This window comes from Panthera leo, chromosome B2 (genome assembly GCF_018350215.1).
Source record: "Panthera leo isolate Ple1 chromosome B2, P.leo_Ple1_pat1.1, whole genome shotgun sequence".
Classification (NCBI taxonomy): Eukaryota; Metazoa; Chordata; class Mammalia; order Carnivora; family Felidae; genus Panthera; species Panthera leo.
In genome coordinates, this window is record NC_056683.1 from 121,499,031 (window position 1) to 121,519,706 (window position 20,676).

The 20,676-nt window shown below is 40.0% G+C and overlaps 1 protein-coding gene and 1 pseudogene across 6 annotated transcripts in view; both read right to left on the reverse strand.

Moving 5' to 3' along the window:
- Nucleotides 1-20,676, reverse strand: part of AHI1 (Abelson helper integration site 1) — a 203,656-nt gene that overhangs the window by 35,824 nt on the left and 147,156 nt on the right. For 5 of the 6 annotated variants that reach the window (XM_042939896.1, XM_042939900.1, XM_042939898.1 and 2 more), the window contains 2 exons: nucleotides 9,904-10,066; nucleotides 6,156-6,256 (listed from right to left, as the gene is read on the reverse strand). In XM_042939896.1, the coding sequence (XP_042795830.1) occupies nucleotides 6,156-6,256; nucleotides 9,904-10,066 (264 nt within the window). The remainder of the gene's footprint in view (nucleotides 1-6,155; nucleotides 6,257-9,903; nucleotides 10,067-20,676) is intronic. The other variant, XR_006202832.1, reaches the window with a different exon arrangement.
- Nucleotides 15,726-18,688, reverse strand: LOC122220408 (annotated as a pseudogene).

Sequence of the window (20,676 nt, forward strand, 5' to 3'; positions counted from 1 at the left end):
TCCTTCCATGTCATCAATTCTGTAATTCTATGAACTTAGGACCCTCCCCTCCCCAATTCTAAGCACTTATCAGAACTACTTTTCATGTTCTTCTTTTTAAACATATCTTCTATATGATAATAAATATAAAACTTGCACATGAAATTAAACATCTGATAGAATTTGTGGCAGGATCTTGATAAAATCAAACCATATATATTCTGATAAAGGACTCAACTGAAGAAAGGCAACTATGCCAGGTGCTAAGGAAGCCTGGTTACACATTTCTCAAGGGCTGGCCATCTGCATCATGACTCAAAGTGTACCCAAAGCATTTTGATTACCTGGGACAACATTACTGTTTCTTCTTTTACATAAGCGTATATCATTCCTGATACCTTCTCAGAGAGGGAAAGTAAAACATTATCTACCTATATACCTGTTATATTCCTAGGAGAAAAAACATGTAGGACTCTATTCTAACACAAGAATCCAGTCTGAGCAGATAAAATGATGTTCTTCAACCAAAGAAATCTATGCATCTTAAACGTTAAAGGCCATTTGAGTTCCCTCTCAACATGAAGACTCTTCTCCTCTCTTGCCCACATGGAGTCTTATCCTCTGCAACTTCCTTGCTTTACCTATTTTTATGTTTTTAAATGTTTTACTTTGCATGTCTGCAAGGTCCTTGAGGTCTGTTAGAACTAGACTTTGGGCGGTAGTGGGATTAGCCTGAGGCAGACCTCAAGGGTCAAGACGGATATCTGAAGAATTACTCTGCTGGATTATAAATACAAAGATATACATGAATCATGGACATCAGTCTGTGAAAGGAAAAAGCACACAATATTTTTTGATGAAGTGAGTTATTCTAAGTGGAGAAGTAGGGGCAGAGGTGAGAACTGGGGACTCTGAGAAGCAGGTTAAGAGGTCTGTATCCATAGGAACACAGGTGCATCAGGAAGAGGTAAGGGCAATACCAACATCCCAGGCAGCCAGTAAGAGCAGAATTAGTTCAAGGCTACTGCACACAGACGTGGGGGTTGAGTAACCCCAATTTCAAAGGTCAGCATGATGTGGAGTCAGGGATACCAGGAAGTCACTAGAAGTAAAGGTTATGCCTTTCATAGCATCTCTACGAATATTGTGAGCTATTACAATGACTCCCTGTGCTGATGTTATAAATGCTTTTTTGCATAAAATGTCTTTAGGTTGTAAATGTACATTAGTATCTTCCTAAATTCTTAACCCTGGTGCTCATTTACAAACAATGGATAATATTGCACATGTAGCATTTGCTCAAATACCTTACCGACCCTTTGAACTGTATCCCTTGTTGTCCCCATACTGTCACAGGTGACCACTGTCATATGTCCTTGCTGTATTTGAAACTGGTACTTTACCTAGAAACATTTTTTTTTCAGTTCTTTGTAGCACAGGCTGTTCATTCTTATATAACCCAACCATGAATCCCAGGGGCCTGGAGTTAACACATGCCCCCTCTTAACTCTCTGTTGTTAATTTTAGGCTATTAATACTTTTTTTTTTGAATTTTTTTTAACGTTTATTTATTTTTGAGACAGAGCATGAACGGGGGAGGGTCAGAGAGAGAGGGAGACACAGAATCGGAAGCAGGCTCCACAGGCTCCGAGCTGTCAGCACAGAGCCCGACACGGGGCTCGAACTCACAGACTGTGAGATCATGACCTGAGCCGAAGTCGGTCGCTCAACCGACTGAGCCATCCAGGCGCCCCAATACTTTTTTTTTTAAAGTAATCTCTACACTCAATTTGGGGCTCGAACTCACAGGATAAGAGTTTCATGCTTTACCAACTGAGGCAGCCATGTGCCCCAAAGGCTTATACCTTCAAAACACTCTTCCTTGGATGCCTTGACACCTGACTACACCACTCCCTATTTGTCTTTGTAGTTGTTGCCTCAGACCTTGTGGTTACTCTAACACAATGGTTCTCAATGTTGGCTGCACATCGAAATAATCTGGAAAGCTTCTGAAATCTACCCATGCTGAGATCCCACTCCAGAGCAATTAAATCACATTCTGGGTGTGGGGACAGGTATCGATGTTTATTTTTTTTTAATTTCTTAGGTGATTTCAATGTGAAGCCAAGAGTGAGACATCTGTTCTAATGTAAGAATCAAGGACATCAGCTCTTGGGTCACCAGTGTCCCCTTTATCCCAACTCTTGTAACCATTATAGAATTTTAAAGTCCAAGAGAACAACCTATTCACCACTCTGGGTCCAGTTCCTTGACCAACTCAATTTTTACAATGTGTCCTTCTATTCACTTCAGCTCTTATACGTGCTCTGTGAATTTATTATAACCTCAGTTGCCTGACATCTGAAATATCAAGTAAGCAAAAGAGTCTGTGGGCTTACAGGGCATAGTTCCAACTTTTTTTTTTTTTTAAGATTTTATTTTATTTTATTACTATATATTTTTAATGTTTATTTTTGAGAGAGAGAGAGGAGAGAGAGAGAGAGAGAGAGAGAGCACGCTGCGGAAGAGCAGAGAGAGAGGGAGACACCGTATCCGAAGCAGGCTCCAGGCTGTCAGCACAGAGCCTGACGTGGGGCTCGAACTCCCGGACTGCGAGATCATGACCTGAGCCAAAGTTGGACGCTTAACTGACTGAGCCATCCAGGTGCCCCTTAAAGACTTTATTTTTAAGTAATCTCTATACCCAATGTGGGGCTCAAACTCATAAACCCAAGTCAAGAGTGGCATCCTCCACCAAATGAGCCAGCCAGGCGTCCCCAGCTTGTCACCTCCTTTAGGGTCTGACACTCTGCCTCCACGTGGGCAGGCATGGCTTACCGCAACCTTGCAGAGAACCCTGCTTCCTAAGTGGGCCAGTCTTCTCCTGATTCCACATCCTTTTCAATCTGGCAGATCCCCCACGGTGTGTCTGTCACTCTGGTGACTCTCTTAACAACACTATCAAGTCTCTTATCCTCTCGTGCTTTATCACAACTGCCCTGGTTACGTATCGAACCAAATATGCCTCCTCCACTGCTATGGCCCGCATGCTGAACACAACTGAAGGAAAAAATCCAACTACACAGAATTAGGCCACCTACATTTTCAGAGGACACAAACAGCAGCTCTCAGCACCACTCAGGAACCTCTCTAGACGTCTCAGATGAGCTCTCATGCCTGCTCTCTTTACAGGCATTCTAAGGGTCACTATTCTTCCTAACTCCTTTGGCCCTCACTTTTGAAGTGGACCTCTTTTCTGTGGTGGAGAACATAATGCCAACCTTAATTTCTGGACTTCCACCCTACCAACTTATTTGTATCTTCACTGACATTTACCTGTCTCAGAGGGGCACTGCTCTAAGTTCAGCCTTGCTGATATTTTTGGCCAGATGATCCTTTGGTGGTGGGGGAGTTGTCCTGTACATTCTAGATGTTTAGCAGTATCTATGACAACAGTATCCCCCTCTATGCATGTATTTGTAAAAATATTTCCAGACCAAATGCCTGCCAAATGCCTCCCGGGAGGCCAAATCACCTTAGGTTGAGAACCACTGCTCTAAGCCAAGGCTAATCTATCAACCTGTCTTTCTGATAAAAACCTCCTGCTTCCTCCAAGATCTATGTGTGCTTTCTTTATCTATTTGCAACCTAAACCTGCCCATTGCTTTTGTCTCCTTAGTATATAGTTTGACACGTCACTCCAGTATTTACACAGTCACTTGTGGAAGCGTGTCGCCCTCCAGACACAGTGGGAATCTTTTTTTCCTTTCAGGTGAAGCTCTGGGAATGACCTCTATGAGTTCCCTTGCTGAGGCCCCATTCTACTCTTCAATCCCGGCCATACTAGTTGTCAATCACTGATACTTCTGTACAGGTGCCAGGGCTTCCGGATTACCAAATGCTTCCACTGCCGAACTGACTGGCTGTTTCTGACATTGCTGACCATACCCTCCTTGAACCTTTCTTCTCTCCTGGTTTCCAGGGCACTTCTTTTTTTCTGGTTCCTTCCTTCCACTCGATTATTCTTTCTTAATGTCTCCTCTTTCTCAGATTCTCCCTTAAATACCAGTGTTCACTTGGGATTCTGTCCCTGGCTTTTCTCTCAAAACTCTACAACATCCCCCCCTCCCCCGCCACCCCCCCCCCCCCCCCCCCCGGGCTTTCTCCTTCATTACAAGCTTCTACTCTTCTGATAGAATACAATGCATACACTAACTCCTCCCCACGTGATCTGAACCCCTACCTTCTCTCAAATTCCAATCCTGCATGTCTGACTTCCTAGGGACTATTTCCACCTGGGAGCACTACAGACACCACTAACAAATCAAGATCTCTAAAACTGAATTCATCACAGGCTCCTCGTTACCACTGTCAGTCTCTACGCCCCCAACTATTCCTCATTCTTTTATTATTTCCATGGTACTACCCTCCAATCAGTTGTATAATAAGCCAGGGCCTTAGCACAATCCTAGATTTCCAACTTCCCTAATCATATTCAATCAAAAAATCCTATCAATGATACCTTACATCCTCCCTGTTTCCCCACTAGTTCAGGCTTTTATATTTTGTTTCAGTGGTTTCCTAATGAATTTCCCTGACCCAGGTCTTAGGTATCTCTGATCCAACCACTGTGTTGCCACTAGAATGTATTTTTAACAGACAAATCTGTCCATGTCACTCCCTGGATTACCTCCTCTAAGGGGATCCCCTCTGTCTGATGCATTTACAATGTAAGCATCTTAGCAGGCACACTAAGCTCTCCGTGGCCTGGCTCTTGCATTTCTCCTCTCCTTCTCCCCATCAGACCCCATGTTCCTCAAACATAACCATAGCGTACCACAGTTTTCTCAAGTTGTTCCCTCTGCTAGATGTTTTTTCTAAGATCATCTAACTAGCATATACTTTTTCATTGTATAAGCCTCAGCTCAAGAATGATCCTGTCTGAGAACTCTTCCTGGACTCCCAGGGCACATTCAGAGGGTTTCTTCCTGTGTGTTCCCAAGGCACTGTGCACATAGCTTCATGATAGTTCCCACCATTGTCCGCTGGAATTGCCCTAGTCCGCTGGTGTCTCACCCACCAGCCTGCAGGCTCCTGACGGGCATATGCTTTGCCTACTCAATCCTGTTTCCATGAGGACGAAAAGAATGCCCAGCATGGAAATAAGCACTCAATAAACACAGGCTGAATGACTAAATGACACATGGACAGGTTCAACTGTCAAAAAACTCTATCAGGAAAAAACAACAATAACCCTATCATGACATGGTATTTGTACAAAAAATATATGTCAGTTTAAGGAGTCAAGAAATAAAGTTTTAGGTTTAATAAGTAATATATATGATGGTACACTGCTTATTAAACTTTTCTATCGAAGTAATACTAACATCAAAAGAACAGACTGATATCCCCGGGGGATCAGATGGCACAGGCTAAAAAACATGACATTTCTCTAATATATCCATTTTCTTTTTTTCTTTTTTTAAATTTTTTAATTTTTTTAAATATTTATTTATTTCTGAGACAGAGACAGAGCATGAGCAGGGGAGGGACAGAGAGAGAGGGAGACACAGAATCCGAAGCGGGTTCCAGGCTCTGAGCTGTCAGCACAGAGCCCAAGGTGGGGCTCAAACTCACAAACCGTGAGATCATGACCTGAGCCGAAGTCGGTCACTCAACCGACTGAGCCACCCAGGTGCCCCTATCCATTTTCTTTTTAGCTTAAAACATTCTGAATTCCTAGCAAGTCAAAGGAATGCTCCAGGAAAATAGAACATGTTTATTCTGTGGGCTCTAAGACCTCTAGCCTAACTGTGTACCCTCAGGCAGGTGGGTGACAGGGTCAGCACAGCATCAACACAGAAACAGCATCACACTTAAAGTCACAGGTTCCACTTGGGGTCCTTGCCCCACCACCTGGGCTGTGACCTGGGGTCTATTTTCATCCCTCTGAGCCTCCTCAGTTTCCTTATCTGGAAAATGGCTATTATGGCTACTAATATTATGATAATAATGATAATAATATTTGCCTTATATATTTCATAACGTAGGTGCCAATATTAAAAGAAACCATAATGAAAGCAATGAAGTATATAAGCATGAAAAATAAAGCTGTATTTTATCCAGAGAGCAAAAATTACAGTTCATATGCAATCCATATTCTTGAAAACATTTACCTTTTGAAGAGCTGAAGAAGGTTTTTCCAGTTTGGTTTTCTCCTTTGTGGTTAAAGGAGGGGATCGCTCCTTTATCTCTGGAGGCAGCTCTTGATACAGTGCTGGAATTGAACGAGGAATTCACGTCACAAATTGAGGAGCACTGACGCCAGGGGTGGGGGAAACAGTGGGGGGGGGCAGATATGAAACTAAAGGTATTGATAGTCACTTCCTTGGTGTAACAATAAGCCAATAAGCTACCTGGAACTTAATATTATAGTCAATTCATAGTTGCACACAGTAGTTATCAAAAGAACATAATTTATGATTGGAAAGTTTTGATCAGCAGGATTTGAAAAACATAGAAGGTGTCATTTTCACTTCTTATGTGGTCATGCAGATGCTTATCTCATTTTCTCTCAACTCACATTTACCAGGAACCTGCTACAGGCAAGGTTACCCGCTAGGTACTGGTAGAGGAGTTGGAAGAGGATCAAAAGACAGCCTTTGCTCTCAAGGAGCCTACAATCTGGTCAGGGACAGACGTGTTCACCATTGTAACATAAAACAGAATATATCATTATTCAAAAGAGAGACAATAAAGACAAGTTCTGATGTGGATGGCAAATGCTCAACGCAAGAAGTGGTAGGTATGTCAGACTCTGAAGAATAGGTAGGATTTTGCAGGCAGAGGTAAGGAGAAAGAATAATTTGGGAAGACGGTATGAAATAAATGAGCATGGGGCTAGGGCTATATACAATATTGAATCTGTTCACAGTCTGAGTCTAAGGTTCTGATAGTCTAAGATTATAATTTATATAATCTATTTACATACAGTGTTGACTCTGAAAAGCTTATGTGGGAATTTTATTATTTATTTATTTATTTATTTATTTATTTATTTATTTATTTATTTGGAAATTTATTGTCAAGTTGTTTTCTATACAATACCCAGTGCTCATCCCAACAGGTGCCCTCTTCAATACCTATCACCCACCCTCCCCTCTCTCCCATCCCCCATCAACCCTCAGTTTGTTCTCAGTTTTTAAGAGTCTCTTATGGTTTAGCTCCCTCCCTCTCTCTTTTTTTTCCTTCCCCTCCCTCACGGTCTTCTGTTAAGTTTCTCAGGATCAATGTGGGAATTTTAAAGGACTAAACAGAAAACATGTTTCAGTTAAATGAAAATCCTGGGCAACTCTGAATTGAGAGACATTGGTAAAATATACCTGATTGAAATCCTTAAATTATAAGATATATTAATTGGCTTTGTGTATGGGTTGATTTTATTATTAGGCTTCTTTATCTCTCATTGGAAAGGATGTTAGATGTCATTAAGTGAAGCTGTTCATGTTTTTCTTTCCAGTGGCTTAAGATACAAAAGGAGTAAGTTCTTTATAATAATGGGGTACTTCTATTGTGTTCTCCTAGAGGACATGGCTTTCAACTGAACGGTTGGTACAGAGTCTGTTCACATATATACACTCCCTTAGAGCATTTGCTTTGCATATTGGGCTTCAGATGAAGATAAAGGACAATTTCTCCTACTATTTTTAGAGTGGGATATGCCGCTGATGGTCTTTATTCTCTAGTGTTAAAACTGAGCAGGTGCGTTTTTGTTAAATTCAGGTATAAAGTAGGATAAAGGGGAAAAGAAGATAACCCCTGATGGAAATTCAATCATTATATTCTCGGGTTTTCTGAGAATTTTTTGTGTGTTCTGTATAAAAGGCTTTTTCAAGAAGCAGTGACTGAGGCCAAAAGCAAATACCAATTACCCTGGGATACAATAAGGAATTATGGCAGTCGAAGGATGGTCACTCCTTGGAACATGGAATTAATTTCTGCATGCAGCCATCAACCACCACTGCAGTATGCTTCAGAAGTCTCACTTTGGTTATTATGGAACAGAAACCAATTTTCATGGATTTTTAACCCACTGTAGATCACATACCTATAGCCTCTCAAGATTCATAAGCCTAAGAGGTTATTTCTACAAACTAACTGTTCTAAACAAAATAACTACTCTAAAGTTAAAACATCTAATACCATCCTGCATGGAAATAAATACACCATCTTTTTATACTGTCAAGTAAAAAAAAAAAATAGTTTGAATGTTTCCACTTTGTCTAGAAGAAACAGTGGATTATAATACCCCGTTAAAATTACAGACATACTGCAGAGTGACTGTCATTGGGCCGGCAGCTCTCTTGACTTGAAAATGGGAGTTACTCCTGCCAGACTGGGGCTGTTGATCTAGAGGGAAAGCCATCACTGGGAAAGGGAAGGAAGAACTGGGACATCTGAACCGATCTGCAAGTTACAAGTACTGAGCTTATGAAAGTGACTGGGAATTAACCTGTCCCGAAATTTCTTCTTTCTGCACTCTTAATTTTTCTCCACTGTGCATCCTCTTTTGAATATTAAAAGCATTTTTAAGACCTATCAATCATTTATTGCTCAGAGAAGAATTACAACAGTGGCATGGAGGAAATTAAGAATTTGTTATGAGGGAGAGAAGTGGGTAATTTTTGAGACACTTCGCACTTTTGAGGGGAGGACTTTGCTGAAAGCAGCAGATTAGCTGAGGGAAAGAGCTGCAGAGACCAGGAGCTCTGGAGACTGGGGAAGGGGGCCCTGGGAAGTACCAGGGTGCAGACACGGTAATGAGAGGGGGTGAAAGAGAAGTAAATTCATCTGCGCCTAGCCTAGCACCCAGTTCTCATGGAAGAAACGATTCTTCCTCTTTTCCTTCGTCTCTTTTGCTCTCAAAATTCAGAACTTACATTAGGAATCAACAGTATTTTGTTCAGCCAGTTTGGGTTAAATGGGGTTTTGCAGACTAGCCTGAAAGTCAAACTGTTACTTATAATATTTTCTTTTTTGCAGAAACAAAGGACTTAACAGTAATGATTCAAAAAAGTGTGCTCTCAAGGCTGCCTGTACTACATTTTAAACCAGAACTATACAATTTTAGTGTTTCTGGAAGGAGGCTTACAGGTGACGGAGCTGAACTTCCTCATTTTATAGGAGGAAACTGAGGCATATTGATATTAGCTGTCAAGCAAGGATTAAAAGTCAGTTTCCCTGACCCCTGAGTATTGTGCTTTTGCACCAACCCATCCAGTGAACTGCTGATAAGAAGCATTCTTCTCAAGAAGCACTGCTCCCACTTCTCTCCTTTCTTCAGTCTTTAAACTGTTTTATCTTCAGGCTCTCTGTATTAGTTCTATTTGTACCTCTCCAATGCCTGCTAGGACATCTACAGCTCTCACAAACTCCTATTTAGAACTTCTTCTCCAGCTCATTTCCTTTGCCTCTCACAAATGGGGATTTAATTCACCCGAGAATGAAACAACCTGATGTGGTTCTGTTCTAGCAGGTACCAGCCAGGACTGAGGTATACAGAGTAAAAAAGAGACTGGTTCTCACAGGGCCTGTCAACTGAGAAGTCGCTGCGGCAAGAGATGAGCCGACATGAGTGTATGAAGCAGGTGGCCGGCACGTAGGGCTGAAGAATGTTGGTAGCTAGAGAGGCAGGTCCCCTGGGCTAAGTCCATGAAGGAAATATTCCAATCTCGGAATGTAGTAGCTTTCTAGTGCATCAGTGCCACCTTTTTATTTTTATTTTTTGCATCAAGAGAATGAAAAGCAATACCCATTGGTAAACGTATGCAAAAGTTACAGAGAGAGTAAAGGGTAGCAGATGATAAAATCTTGGACTATCAGTTATACCATATTAGTAAGCCAGGAAGGGAGCATAAAACTTACTTTCACTAGCCACATGATTAGCTGGGAAATAACCCTCCTGTCCCTTTCCTCTGCTGCCATACCACCAGTCCTCATTATCTTTGAAAAACACTCGGATAATGTCTCCGCGATGGATGCTTAGTTCATCTGATCGATTTGCTGTGTAGTCATAAAGAGCCACTACCTACGAGAGAGATAAGACCACCACAGCTTTATCACAACTGTACCACAGAGAAAACCCCCAACATTCACTTCCTCTTGCAGAAGAGCAGCTGAAACCAAAGCAGTACTTTGGTAAGTCTGAGGCTGTCTCAAGGTTTGCTAATGGGATCAGGGGTGGTGGGAACACAGCAGGAGAAGCAAGATAAAAGACTGCGGGATTGAGAAATGGTTAAGAGCATTCAATACACTAAGATTAGCTTCAAAATAGCAGATGTTAATTTTTTTTTAAGTGAATTACTTGTGAAGCAAATAAAAAGAAGGCTCACACACCATTAACTCTCTTAGAATTGTCTTATACTCCCTTTGGATCCCATGCTCTGTGCTAAGCAGATGTAACTGAAAAAAAATTCCTCAGAACGTCAACAATTTTACAAACAACAAAACGTAATGAAACAGCCTGATTACATAACTTCATTGTGATCACTTGATCACTGTTAATGTCTCTTTTAAAAATATATTTTCCCGTGAACACATGCTTTTTTGGTATTTTATATCAAACTAAGTCTTTTGATTACTTTAAAAATACTCTTAATAAAGTTATTTTCACCAGATACAAATTTAAGAAGAAAAGTCTTTCTACAAGAATACTCTTTCCTATACTGTACGGTAGTCACTGTATTCGATCTTTTTATTTTTAAAAAACCCAATAAAAATGAATGGCTTGCACAGAAACTTAACAAATCCCTTAGAGCAGTTATAGGGATGAGGCAGATCTCAATCCATGTTATATGTCATGCATTGTGTAACACAGAACATAATATGTACACTAAAGAAGAAACGACTCCTTTTCCTACTTAAATGGCATCTGAAAATTAACAGGTTATACAACTATATAAGTAATGGAAAATTATCATTACAATCCTTTGTGCATTTAGGTTACATACTGATTCATTCACTTAACAAGTGTTTACTGAAATCCTAATGCACCTGCTACTAGGCTAGGGGCTAAATATACAATAATAAATAGGACCCTTTCTAGAAGGGCTACCTCATTTTGGCTCTCCAGGAGAATAAAGGATAATCAGGAATTAACCAGGTGAAGAGACAGAAAGCATGTCTTGGGCAGACTGTATTGCTTGTGTGAGTCCAGGGAAGAGAAACCCAAAATATTCAATATGGTGGGAGCCTGAATTAGCGGCAAGAGCCTAACTAGCCAGGTGGGGGAAAGAGGGTACAGGGACAAGTAGGGGCTAGATCATGCACATTGTAGGAGCTCATGCTCATAATAGAGGCCATGGGAAGAGAGAAGGGTTTTAAGCAGGAGATTCCGTAACAGTTTACAAATCTCTTTGTGGTGCCTTTTAGTTTACAATATTTATTAACACATTAACCAGGATATTTTAATGGATAAATGTGGACTTACCTGCTGTCACTATATGGTATAAGGGCAGTAAAAATAATTTAATTCAAATGGTACAAATGCCATTCCTATTGTACTGCTTAGCACAGTCTGTAATAAACAATATGCTACACAGGATGTGGTTTCAAGTTTACAAATCTTTTATAACTTTTAGTGTACTGATGCCAAACTATTTATGTAAAAGTGGAACTTAAAAAAATTTTTTTTTAATGTTTATTTACTTTTGAGAGAGAGAGAGAGAAAGAGAGCAGGGGAGGGGCAGACAGAGAGGGAGACACAGAATCCAAAGCAAGCTCTAGGCTCCGAGCTGTCAGCACAGAGCCCCATGCAGGGCTCGAACTCACAGACCGTGAGATCACAACCTGAGCCGAGGCCAGATGCTTAACCGACTGAGCCACCCAGGCGTCCTGTAAAAGTGAAACTTTTAACTCTTCCTTCCTTCTGTCTTCTCCAAACCTTTTCTCCTTTATTCTTCTACCTGGCACTGTCACAGAAGAAGAAAGCTAATAAAAATGTTCTGCATGCCTGCCACGGTCTAGGTACAATTCTAGCTGCTTACATATGTTCTTAGACAATCCTGTGATGGTATGAATTCTCATTTCAATTTTATAACAGGGATTTTATGTACCGAGAACTTTAGTAGCTTGTCTAAAGTAAACTATAAGGAGTTACTTTTTTTTTTTTCTCCAAAACTAAATACATTTATAGGACGTCTTTGTCTGGAATCAAACACACGAGGAAGCAGCAGAGAGAAGAAGGGACGAGGGACAGAGTTCCCCAAACCTCAGGAAAGAGCAGACGCAGTTCTGGGTGGCACCATGTAAGTGGCTGGCTCTGCAGAGAGAATCAAGACCTGGGTCACCTGCAGGCCTGCTCTTTCACGACACCTGATTTCCAGCCGCAGAAAACAGTGGGCTCCTCACCCTGGCACTGGTGCACCGACATAGCACAACGTGGGTGAATCTTATGGAAGGATGAGGTTGGTGTGTGCTTATTTATCAGGAGCCAGAGCTGGCTGCTCGGAAGAAGGGCAGGAGCGATTTGGCTCAGGCAAGAGAATCATTTATAAAATCCCGTATCAGGCATGGGTCCTTGGGTGGATTACTGACAATCTGGAATCCATCAACCTAGAGCCAGAAAACCTTTCCTGAATTCTCCACTATGGTATTTGATAAGAGCCTCTTCAGAGGTACAGGGGTCCAAAAGACCTCTAAGATCCTACATTTCAACTTGCCTGTTAAAGTATCCACTGATTATCCTCCTTACACAAATATTGCACACTTTTTTTTTTTTTAATGTTTATTTATCTTGAGAGACAGAGACAGAGACAGAGAGGGAGAGGGTGAGAAAGAGAGAATTCCAAGCAGGTTCTGGCTGTCAGTGCAGAGTCCAATGTGGGGCTTGATCCCATGACTGGGAAATCATGACCTGAGCCTAAATTAAGAGTCTGATGCCCAACCGGCTGAGCCACTCAGGTGCCCCTATAGAACACTAGTGTTACACAGCCCTCCAGTCTTTGTAAGTTATGTTCCACCCTCTTTGACCCTGTTATGGACTGAACTGTATGCCCCCCAAATTCATAGGTTGGAGCCCTAACTACCATGTGACTGTACTTGGAGATAAGGCCTTATGGAGGTAATTAAGGTTAAATAAAGTCATATGGGTGGGGCCCTAATCCAACAGGACTGCTGTCCTTATAAAAAAGAGGAAGAAACAGCAGGAACATGCATGCACAGAGAAAAAGGACATATGAGGACACAGTGAGAAAGCAGCTGTCTGCAAGTCAAGGAGGGAGGTCTCAGGAGAAACCAACCCAGCTGGCTACTTGATTCTGGACTTCCAATTTCTAGAACTGTGAGCAAAAATTTTTTAAGCCCTTAGTTTATTGGTACTTTGTTACAGCAGTCCTGGCAGATTGACCCAGTTCTACAACCTGATGGTGTCAGATGAATCACTCACTACTACCTGCCATGGCACCGCAAATGGACAACTTAATTCTACCCATTTTAGAGCCTTACCAGCTTACAGTACGGTGTTCAACACTATTATTTTATCTCCTAGTGTAGAAACGATGGCCTCGTCACCAAACTCCATCACCAACATCATTAGGGAGGCTACATCCCTCAAAGCAAAGAAACCGTCTTTGGAGCATGTCACCATTATACCATTACTGACACTTAAGCGAAAAACCGCTATATAGTGAGGAATCCGTGTGCTGCACATGCCAACAGTCCACATCCTGGCAGTGGAGTTACGGCCATTCCTTCATCGTACTGAAGGTACAGGACTAAAGCCACATGGCTTATATTCTGCTATCTAATCTATATAGTCTGCTTACGCTACAGTGTGTGTTTTTATCCAGTATGTCATCTTCTCATCTGAGGATCACTTACTCTCTTCTGAGCATCTTTGTATACACAATAAACTTCTCTGCTTTTTAAAATTTGCAGTGGATTCTGCATCAATTGTCTCCCCCATCTCCAATTACACTTTGTTATTATCTCACTATTTTAGGGTAGCGTAAAGCTCCATAAAAAAGTTGAGAGACGCAATCCCATCAGGAGGTTTCTTTTAACTTAACACCGTGTCTACTTTCCTCTTTATTTTGGTAGGTCTTGTCACAGGAAATTTTCTCGACCATTCTTGTGACGAGTGTCTTCTATAAGGCACCACTGCTTTGCACACAGTGCTGGAGCATGTAGGAACGACACAACACCCTCAGCAGTATCTTTGAGCTGACAGAGCAGTTATGAAATATTTCTGCAAAAGAAGTTTAAAAAATTCGTTCATGGGGCGCCTGGGTGGCTCAGTCGGTTAAGCGTTCGACTCTTGTTTCGGCTCAGGTCATGATCTCACGGTTCCTGAGATCGAGCCCCACATCTGGCTCTGCACTGACAGCAGCTAGCCTGCTCGGGATTCTCTCTCATTTCCTTTTTCTCTCCTTCCTTCTCTTTCTGCCCCTCCACCACTCTCACTCTCACTCTCTCTCTCAAAATAAATAAATAAACTTCAAAAAATTATTAAAAAAAAAAAAATTCGTTCATGTGCCCATGTTGGTAATGGCAGGTCTGGGAAATGAGATTTTTTTTTTTAAACAAAACTCACTCGATCACATTTTGTCCGTAATTCACATACTTGAAACAGAGTTCCTTCTTTTCAAACTGGCCAAACTACTTGGGTGCAGTCATGATGGGAGTGCCAGGGTAAGCTTTTATTTATTTTTTTTCCTGACATTCCTTTTTTAGTTTTCAAAGCAGTGCTCGTCAGAGACTATTTCTTGGTAAGCAGGGTCTGCCAGGCTGTTGTAAGACACTGAGGTGAATTCCTCTTTGTATTATCTTCTGAGAAATTTTTATTGTAGTTGTCTCTGAAGAGTTCTCAGTGGCTCTCAAAACCAGTGTACGGAGGGAACATTAACCAGTATTGCTGAGCAGCAGATGTTTCTTGCAACTTCAATTATAATATAATCTAAAAATCAATATTAATAATGGTCCCAAGTCATTCAACAAGCAAAGTTATGCTGAATAAACTCATAAACTTGAGTACTTTCTCCTTTAGGACCGCTTCAGCTGGGTCTACAATCATCGGGAACTTCTTTGTGCCAGGCTGCAGACAACGTGGACCTGAATCCTACCACATTCCCTCCGCTTTCTCCTTGCTTAACTTGATTTCAGACTCCTGGCCTCTAGAAATAGTAAAAGAATAAACTTTCGTTGTTTTAAGCCACACTGTGTTTGTGGTAATTTGTTACTACAGCCCTAGGGAACTAATACATGTGAATTTTACTTTGGTGAATGCTGGATTTTCTTGTATTCCTTTAAAGAGAATTGGATCTTTTACTGGTGTGTAGTCATTGAGAATAGTGTGACCCTTTTCAGGTTTGATTTTAAGTTTTGTTAGAACAGATTCATGAGGATTTTAGTCTAGGGCTCAATAACCCCCACTGCTTCCTGCTAATTTTCCTCTATGCCCCACACTTTAGGAGGTTTTGCCATTATGGCTGTCAGGAATGTGAATTGTTCCCATTCTGTTGTGTAGCTAATTTCTGATGGTCCTTTCCTTATGGAGTTTTACCCCAAGCACAGACACATTAGTACTCAGCCAAAGACTTATTTTAAAAAGTTTTTATTTATTTTGAGAGAGAGAGTGAGAGCGAGTTGGGGAAAGGTAGAGAGAAGGAGAGAAAGAGAATCCCAAACAGGCTCCGTACTGTCAGTGCAGAGTCCAATGCAGGGCTTGAACTTACAAACCATGAGATCATGGCCTGAACCAAAGTCAGATGCTTAACCAAATGAGCCACCCAGGCGCCCCTCAGCCAAAGACTATTAAAAGTCCTCCTTATGGTTATTGGCAGGATTATGACCAATTAACATAAAGTGAAACGAAAAGTAACATCTCAGGTTTATTATTTTTTTTTGCCAGAAGCCTTGTTACAATTTAAGGCACATCAACTAAAATGTGTACAGTTTTAGTGCTCAAGGTAAATGCACTTACGACTTTATTACACATTTGGCATTCTTTAAGAAAGTGCATTAAGCTTTAATATAGATATATTCAGGTTACACTTGTGTTTCAAATGATAAAACATTGTTCTTTTTTGATTTTACATATTTTCTCCTCACGTATACAGGAGATGCTTAAAGTGAGCTCTGGCTACGTGGCTGGCCTTGGATTTATCACTCTGGGTATACTGGTACAGCAACTTACATGCAAGAACAATTAACTGGAGCAAAGGGAGAAGATACTTCTTTCTGCAGACTCCATAAGGACGGTGCAGAAATGAGTATGTCTCAGCCAGGCAGTTCCATTTACGTGTAAATGTACTGGGTTTTATGTACTTACAACATGATGGGTCTGTAGCTTTTTAAACTAGCAAACCCCTGAGAGACTGTGCCTTCCAGCTGAAATATTTATAATAGATTGTGTTTCAAATGCTGTTTTCTGCTTCTTGGACATTGAGGAAACATTCTTAATTTTGTAGAATTGGCAACAGGGTTCCCCCACCCTCTTCTCTCAAGCTGTAAAATGCTTTTTTTTTTTTTTTTTTTTTTTTTTACAAGAAGTTATAAGAAGTCTGGGTACAGCTGTAGTATTTCAAATGATTTCTGAAAGAAAGAAACTGTTTCCTTGGCCAATGAAGAAACTTCTCATGTAATCAAACAGCAGTTTATATACCCTGATCCTTTTTTTTTTTTTTTCGCACAGTGTTTTTCTCTGGAATTATAATGGCTACAACAGCCTCATCAAACACTGTCTTCAACCCCTTCTGGGTTAAAGTTGAACTTTCCACATGGTGGCCCCTGTCTCTTGCTAGTTTCTGTCCTTGTTCTATATATAAACAAGATTTTCTTTCATATTATTCAGTTTTGTTAAAGTTTTGGGGCTCACCTTGAAGATCAGTCTGAGTTCCTAATAAACGAGGCACATTTAGTGTGTGTTCCCTAAGTTCTGATGCCCACTCCTCTTTCACATTTCGAAATAAGGTCACAGAGAAGCATATAAGGAAGACATCAGGCACTGCATAAGATACAGGCCTCAGATGACCATAGTGTTCCTGTCTGATGACTATCTTCCTGTTCTGCTGTATCACAGAGTCTCAGGATGGGGTGCTTGCCCTCCGCCCTGTAGCTGACTGCACTGCAGATGGTGGGCACAACTCCTCCAGGAAGGCGTCGGTGGCACAGCTCATGAGTAGGTATGTCTTGCCAACCGCCATGCCCTTGAGCATCAGCCTCTGGGTGGGCCCCCCTTTCCTGCCATGGCTATACCCACCCACTGCCCCCAGCAACCATTTAACAAGTAAAATAAGATTTAAGAAAGTCTCACTCCTCAATGATGTCAATTACAGAATATTTGGTCTTTATTACTAAAATAGAAAAAAAGAGCAGATTAAAAAATGCTAGTAGAAAACCAAATTTAACAAAAAATTCTAAATCGCACAGAAATACATTACTGAATATTCCAATGACTACTTTACTAAGTGACACTGGGACTGTATTTTATTTCATGAGAGGAATAAAAAGCATACAGCCCATTTCAAGCATCATGTGGTAGGAAGATATATGGTCTCTTATGATTATTTTCGTAAGTACTATGTAAGATACCCCACAGATGTTTATAAAAAAAGAAACCAAGGTCCTATTATTTTTAACTGATCTTATCTGGATAATAATAAATTAAGAAAACAGAGATTAAAAAAAGTAAATAATTGCACAAAGTTTATTGTCTCTGTGCCAGACAAACTATCTGTTCCTATCCTGCTATATAATGTTAGTATATGTGAACCTTAAACACTTTATCAAACAAATATTTGAAAATACTAAATTCTAAATATCTTCTGGTAAAGTAACTAGGGTAATGGAAAGAATACCAAACTAGGAATTAACATGTTTAGTTACCAGTCCTGTTTGGGCCTCCAAGGCTGAAATGTACCATAAAACACTCAGACTGGATGGCTGTAAATGAACAGGTCTGGACCAGATGCTATGTGGTATACCCTTGAGCTTTCAAAATTCTATCATAACATGTACTCAGTTAACTATTCCAAAAAAATAACATTCACAAATTTCAAGGTAAATTCAAAATAGTAATTTGTTGGATAATAGTGTGGCTATATTATTTGTGATCATCCATAAATTGGAAAAGCTTGTTTAACTGCTACAACACTACACCGGAAAAGCCTCCTGGTACTGAATAAAGAACAACAATACAGCATTTCTTCTGAATTACCATTTAGAAATTACTACTTCTTTGACAAATAGGAATGACTTGACCTTTGGACTTCACACATAAAGCCACTCATTTTATTTGATGATTGGTATCACTTATAACTTTTCCTGTTAGAAATCGTAATTCACACATTTTGTTACACTGAATCATTAGTGCTTCATTTGAGAAGGAGCTCAAATGTAACCTTTTATTGGTTATCTCCTAAAAAAATCAAGAGAATGATGCAGGCTATTTTATAGACTGGAGTACAGATTTTGTTGTTGTTGTTGTTAGTGAAAAAAAATGGCAGTGTAATTTTTCTTTCTTGGAAGGGATAGCAAAAAGAGAATTATGAATCATTGATTTAAATTAGGGTTTTTATGGTGTGCTCTCCAGACCAGCAGCAGCAACATTACCTGGAAATTTGTTAAAAATGCAAATTCTTAGACCCCATTCCAGAGCAACTAAAATCATTTATTCTGGGGATGGGCCCAACAATCTGTGTTTTAACAAGCCTTCCAGGTGACTCTAACATACTTAAAAGTTTAGTTAGTATTTTATTTCAATGATCTACTTTATAAAACATGCACATTTCTTTTTTGCACATATAAAGTATGCAACTGAATGGGTAAGAAGCATAAAATATAAAGCCAAATCTTGAAACAAAGTGTTACCGGCAAAACTTTAAAAAAAGAAAAAGTAAACCTGTTCTTCCTTTCCTATTAGTTTTACTTATCTTGCTTAGTTTTCCTCTTGTCTCACTGAAATGCTGACTAGCTCTAGATCTGAGTAATTTAACATCTACTCCGTCATTTTATCAATAAGCACATGATCAAACTGCAACCAGGAGTCAGGGCAAACATTCCTTCAGTTTCCCTACAACCTCTTAAGGATTAGTGAGATCTTTAAAACAGGAAAACAAGCAGAACTGAAAAATAGAATCTGTTCATTGAGCAACAATTATGAGGTACCTACCGTGCCTGAGCTATTCTGACAGGCTGGGGAGATAGCAGTGAACAATACAGACAACAATCCCTGCTCTAAGAGAGCTTCTGTTTTTGTTTTGTTTTGTTTTTTAATTTTTTTTTAAATGCTTGTTTATTTTTGAGACAGAGCGCGCAAGTGGACCAGAGGCAGAGAGAGGTGGAGACACAGAATCTGAAACAGGCTCCAGGTTCTGAGCTGTCAGCACAGGATCTGATGCGGGGCTTGAACCCACAAGCCAAGAGATCATGACCTGAGCTGAAGTCTGATGCTTAACCGACTGAGCCACCCAGGTGCCCCAGAGAGCTTCTGTTTTACTGGATATTTTATTGTTTTTGGTCTGGTAGGCCTTTTCAGAAAAAGGGCTACTTTTAATACTTGTACAAGTTACTCTTCTGTTTATCTATTTTTAAGTTGTTAATACACAGTACCAGGGTGTGTGCTCATATTAAATTCTAAAATAATTATTTATGAATTTCTTTTTTTTTTTAATTTCTTTTGAGAGAGAGAGAGAGTGTGCACATGTGCATGAGCAGGGAGGGGGCAGAGAGAGAGAGGGAGAGAAAGAATCTGAAGCAGGCTCCATGCTGTCAGCACAGAGCCTGATGTGGGGCTGGAACCCACAAACTGTGAGATCATGACCTGAGCTGAAATCAAGAGTTGGATGCTTAACTGAGCCACCCAGGTTCCCTAAGTTATGAATTACTCCTGAAAGTATAATACATTTCTTTAAATTCTTATAATAAACCATAAGCTATGAGTAAATAAAAAATTATTAAGAGCTAGATGCAAACAATATATTTAAACAAGAATAAATTCAAGTATTTGCAAATAACATATTACTCACAATTTATAAACACAGTTTTAGCAGTTATAAATTTTAAACTCTATAGTTTAAAGCAGAAATTCATAGAGATTATATATAGAAATATATCCCTTATGATAAATGAATATTCTTTTTAACTGTATTGTATTTATTACCTGGTTTTACCTACCTGTAGATGATACTTACCTAGCCAGGTCTTTCCATAGCCATAGGGTTGTGAGAGGTAGTAAAAAAATTTCAAAAGTACATAACTACATAAATGTTAAAGAACTTAAAAATAAACATAAATAGAAAAATAAGTTATAAAAGGGTCTTCAAACAGACAGACCTGTATTGCTGTAAAACTACTTTGGAAAAACCCTCTCTAAACTTGAAAAGGCACTTAGTAGGGACTCCAATGTCGAAATAAGCAATAATTTCCATTGTTTTCTTTTAGAGTGAGGTACAGGTTTATGCCTCTCTGCTTAAGTATGCATAATAGTCATAAAACACCTGTTACTTAAAAATAACATAAGGTCTGAAGACAAGTCTTTTGAGAATGAAATTTAAATCTCTTTTTGGTGCTTAACGACATCTTCAGGATTTCCTGAGCACCAATTCTAAGTGCAAACAGTTGTAGTCCTTAATATTTCAAGACAATCTATTACAGAAACTTTTGAGATCTACTTAAAAGCACTCCTTGATCTCACGCTCC